The 4,345-nt window shown below is 43.2% G+C and overlaps 1 protein-coding gene across 1 annotated transcript in view; it reads left to right on the top strand.

The window, feature by feature from the left end:
* Positions 1-690: 690 nt before the first annotated feature.
* Positions 691-4,345, top strand: part of LOC119580785 (venom carboxylesterase-6-like) — a 9,583-nt gene continuing 5,928 nt past the window's right edge. Inside the window, exons 1-8 of the mRNA XM_037928900.1 lie at positions 691-851; positions 1,268-1,415; positions 1,537-1,722; positions 2,006-2,199; positions 2,609-2,759; positions 2,944-3,122; positions 3,318-3,462; positions 3,703-3,853. Of these exons, the coding sequence (XP_037784828.1) occupies positions 765-851; positions 1,268-1,415; positions 1,537-1,722; positions 2,006-2,199; positions 2,609-2,759; positions 2,944-3,122; positions 3,318-3,462; positions 3,703-3,853 (1,241 nt within the window). The 5' untranslated portion in view covers positions 691-764. The remainder of the gene's footprint in view (positions 852-1,267; positions 1,416-1,536; positions 1,723-2,005; positions 2,200-2,608; positions 2,760-2,943; positions 3,123-3,317; positions 3,463-3,702; positions 3,854-4,345) is intronic.

The raw sequence follows: 4,345 nt of genomic DNA, 5'->3' as shown, positions 1-4,345 counted from the left end.
TTTGTTATATTTATTATTAAATTAATATATATAATATTAATAGTATATAATATATATATAATATATATAAAACATATATATATATAATACTATATATATATATTATATATAGTTATTAGTATATATATGTATATAATAGTTATATATATATATTATATATAATATATATCATATATATATAATATATATTATATATATATATATATATATATATATATATATATAGAAAAAAAAACACGCACACACACACAGCGATAGATAATAAAAAGGAAAATATAAATAGATAAAAAGAAAAGAAAAAGGTATATAAATAAATCGATTAGGAAAATGATAAATTAGATGAAGATAAAACTTATAAATAAATAAATAAGGAAATTAATGAATTGATCAATGAATGAATAATGAAATAGAATGACAAACAGATAATAAACAATAATAATGAATGAATAAATAAATAAATGAAATATCAATTAAATAAAACAAAGCGATGCCATATTTCATAAACAAAATCTGCAAACAGACAGAAATTAAGATTAAATACAAAATACTGTAAAAATCTATTTGTAAGATTAATTCTTCAGATTATCAAAATCCCGATTTTGGATTAAATACAAAATAAAGGGAAATTCTATTTGTAATCGTAATTCCTCAAACTATCAAAATCACGATTCTGGTTGATATTGCAGGACCCGGTTGCAAGCGAGTCGTGGGAGGGCGTCCGTGCAACAACCGAGCAACCAAGCCCCTGTCTGCAAGTGCCGCTGATGCTGCCGCTGATGGGGATCCGCGTCCCTGTCGATCAGCTGTCTGGCTCTGAGGACTGTCTGTACCTCAATGTCTTCACGCCGGCGGTGGGTGTCTTGTGCGCGACCGAGGGAGAGAAGTTTGTAATGCTATATTTAAAAAAAAATGGTTTGTTTGTTTGCTTTGGCTGTCTCTCTCTCTTTGTATGTGTATCTGTCTGTCTATCTGCTTCTCTCTCTTTCTCTCTCCCTCCTTGTCTGTCTGTCTCTGTCTGTCTCTCTCTCTCTCTGGCTCAGTCTCGGTCTCTCTCTCTATCTTTCTCTCTCTCTCTCTCTCTCTCTCTTCTCTCTCTCTCTCTCTCTCTCTCTCTCTCTCTCTCCCCCTCACTACTCTCATAATACCCTTCTACCATATCTTGCCAACATCTCGTTTCCCTCATTCACCGTGATAAAGTTCTGGTCACTAACTCTATGTGTTTCAGTACGTTGATTCATTCCCTACTTTTCACCTCGACTTCTCACAGGGCAGGGAACCAGAGGAGAGGTTTCCAGTAATGGTTTGGATCCACGGCGGCGGCTACTTCTCAGGGGCCGCTGTGGAGTACCAGCCCCACGTCCTCATGAACCACGATATTGTGCTTGTTGTGTTGCAGTACAGGCTGGGCATTTTGGGTAGGGCATTGCCACGTTCTTGATAGTGCTACAGACTATATGACATAGTGAGACAGGTGCTGAGGTGAGTGTGTTTAGTTCGGTGGAGAATCGCGTGAAAGGTGGCTCGTTCTCCCTTCAGGATTCTTGTCCACGGAGGATGAGGTGATGCCAGGAAACTTCGGGATGAAGGACCAGGTCATGGCCCTCCGCTGGGTGCAGGAAAACATCCACAGCTTCGGGGGCGACGCCGACAGGGTCACCATCTTCGGGGAGAGCGCGGGGGGCGCCTCCGTTCACCTGCACATAATGTCTCCTAAATCTGCTGGTGGGTGTAAATACGAGAGCTTATGCATGTTGATGATTGCCACGCTGTTTCCGGTACTAAAGTTATTCTCATCAGGCCATGCTTTGGAAGACTTATTGTACTTTTTTTTTCTTGCTGATTAATTTATAATTTTTAATCACTACTTGATTTAGGATTACTCTTTATCTATAATTCATTTATTACTTTATTAATCTATAGTTTTGTTATTCATATCTCCTGAATGCATTTAATAAATTATTGCATTCCTTTTCAACGCCCGTATCCGGATTGCGTTGTGCTACAGGGCTGTTCAAAAGAGCCATCATGCAGTCAGGATCAGCAATCTCGCCATGGGCACTGGGCAGGCAACACCGCGAGGCTGCCCAACACGCAGGCGAGACCTTGGGCTGCTCAGACACCTCCGGCAGCGACGTCCTCCTGCGGTGCCTCCAAGCTGCAGACGCCAAGCAGCTCGTCGAGTTGTCTCAGGACTTTTTTGTGAGTCCCTGCATGGTTCCCAGGTCCTTCGACTTCTTTTTTATTGTATGTTCCTTTGTTCATTACTGATAAATTATTGCAGGGAGAGAGGGGCCTTATCAGGTTCTGACGCTGGCAAAAAAGTCTTTGAAACCAGGCCTACCCCCACGCCGTCGGCAGTGACTCCACGGCCCTCTTAGTCCTATCTTCAGTGCCTGACTCTGTAGGAATTCCTGTGTCTGTTTTCCCCTTCCTCTCAAACACGCCAATCTCCTTTCAACATAGTTTTTTCCCCAGGGATCTGTCTCTCACAAAGCGCCCCACAATCCCCATTTACCTTTGTTCCAAGACAATCCCAGGACTCGGGGGAAAAAGTCGATCTGGTTCAGCAATTCCCGGCACGTAATCCCCGCTCCTTCCCCACGCACAGGAGTGGTTCCTCTTCCCCGTGAGGATGGGGCCGAGAGTGGACGGCGACTTCCTCCCCGACGACCCGGAGGCATTGCTGCGGGAGGCCAAACACGCTCACGTCGACGTCCTCTCGGGGGTCACGGCTAACGAGGGGGCCTTCGTCATCAACGGTAGGTGATGCTCCCTCGCCCTCGCTTTCAAACTTCGGGGAACGTCGTGAATGTATTGGACAGTCTCTTGTACGCTTGCAAATAGTGCGAATTTATCATTTCGGAGGGTCATCATTACACACTTTCTCATGTGATCTCCAATAACGACTTGCAATTTTTTTCAACGACGATGAGGGCGATGCAGCCTTGGAAGCCAGCGAGACCACGCTTCGATCCTTGCGAGAAAATTTTTCCGACAGCGGCCCCGTCAGCATCGGTCTGGGACCCGAAGACCTCGATCCGGTCGCCAGCAGCACGAAAGTCTTCCAGCATTACCTGGGGGACATCCTCATCGACGTCGACCACTATGAACAACTTATGAAGGTCGGTCATGGGTTTTTCCTTTTTACTACTTGAAATATCCAATGCCTTGCTTCTTTTCTACCTGAAATTCAAAATACCTTCACACGTAATCATTTCATGCTACATATCTCAAAATCCACTCCCATGACAGTTTATAGAAACCGTACAGGAAAGATAATGAGTAAAAAATGAACAAATTCAATTTTCCATCGGCAGCTTTTCACCGATCGCCATTTCTCTCTGGGTCATGACCTGACGACCCTCTTCCACTCGCGCGTCGCCAACACGTACCGCTACTCGCTCGACCATCGCGCGGAGCTCACGTTCAGCGATCTTCTGAACAAGGAGAGAAAAACGCAGTGTAAGTGGTGCACGTGAGTGTGTGTGTGTGTGTGTGTGTGTGTGTGTGTGTGTGTGTGTGTGTGTGTGTGTGTGTGTGACAGAGAGAGAGAGAGAGAGAGAGAGAGAGAGAGAGAGAGAGAGAGAGAGAGAGAGAGAGAGAGAGAGAGAGAGAGAGAGAGAGAGAGAAAACGTACAACAGAGCATTGACAGCAATGCAAACTACATGGACCTCAACCCTCCCCCTCGTTCTTCACTCCAGGGATCTCTCACTGTGACGACCTCTTCTACCTGTTCCGCGGCGGGCCTCTCCTGCAGCTAGGTCGAGAGGAACTTCAAGACCTCGCCAGAGAACACGACCTCGGCCTCAGGGAAGTCATCCTGAGCGCGTGGACCAACTTCGCGGCCTCGGGGTAAGTAGGTCTCGTCATTTCCTGGTTTTATGGCCCATAATAATAAGTTATTGGTTGTAAACAGATGTGTTTTTTATTATATAATAAAATGTTATTGCTTTGCTAAACACACGCAGACGCTCTAAATCGCTAAGGCATTAAAACTTACATTCTGATATTGTAGAAACATAACCAGACGTGTAAGATGCATATGATACGTGTAGCACCACTTCTATATAGCCTATAGAACCCATAAATGTAACTGACTCTTCGTTAAGGAACTCTTCGTTAAGAGAAAAAGGGGGATTTTGTTTTTATTTCTGGGCAATTATAACAAAGTTGAGTAAATTATACACATTTTTTATGTACCTAGCGTAGGATTGTAAGTGAGTGAGTGAGTGAGTGGGTGAGAGGGTAGGTGGGTGAATTCTTATTCTTTATTTTTCATTATTTTTACTTCTGTTAATTATAACAATGTTAAGTAAAGCATTATATATATATATATATATATAT

The sequence above is a fragment of the Penaeus monodon genome, chromosome 14 (genome assembly GCF_015228065.2).
Source record: "Penaeus monodon isolate SGIC_2016 chromosome 14, NSTDA_Pmon_1, whole genome shotgun sequence".
Classification (NCBI taxonomy): domain Eukaryota; kingdom Metazoa; phylum Arthropoda; class Malacostraca; order Decapoda; family Penaeidae; genus Penaeus; species Penaeus monodon.
The sequence above is the reverse complement of the archived record's forward strand: the minus strand, read 5'-3'. Positions and strand labels throughout refer to the sequence as shown.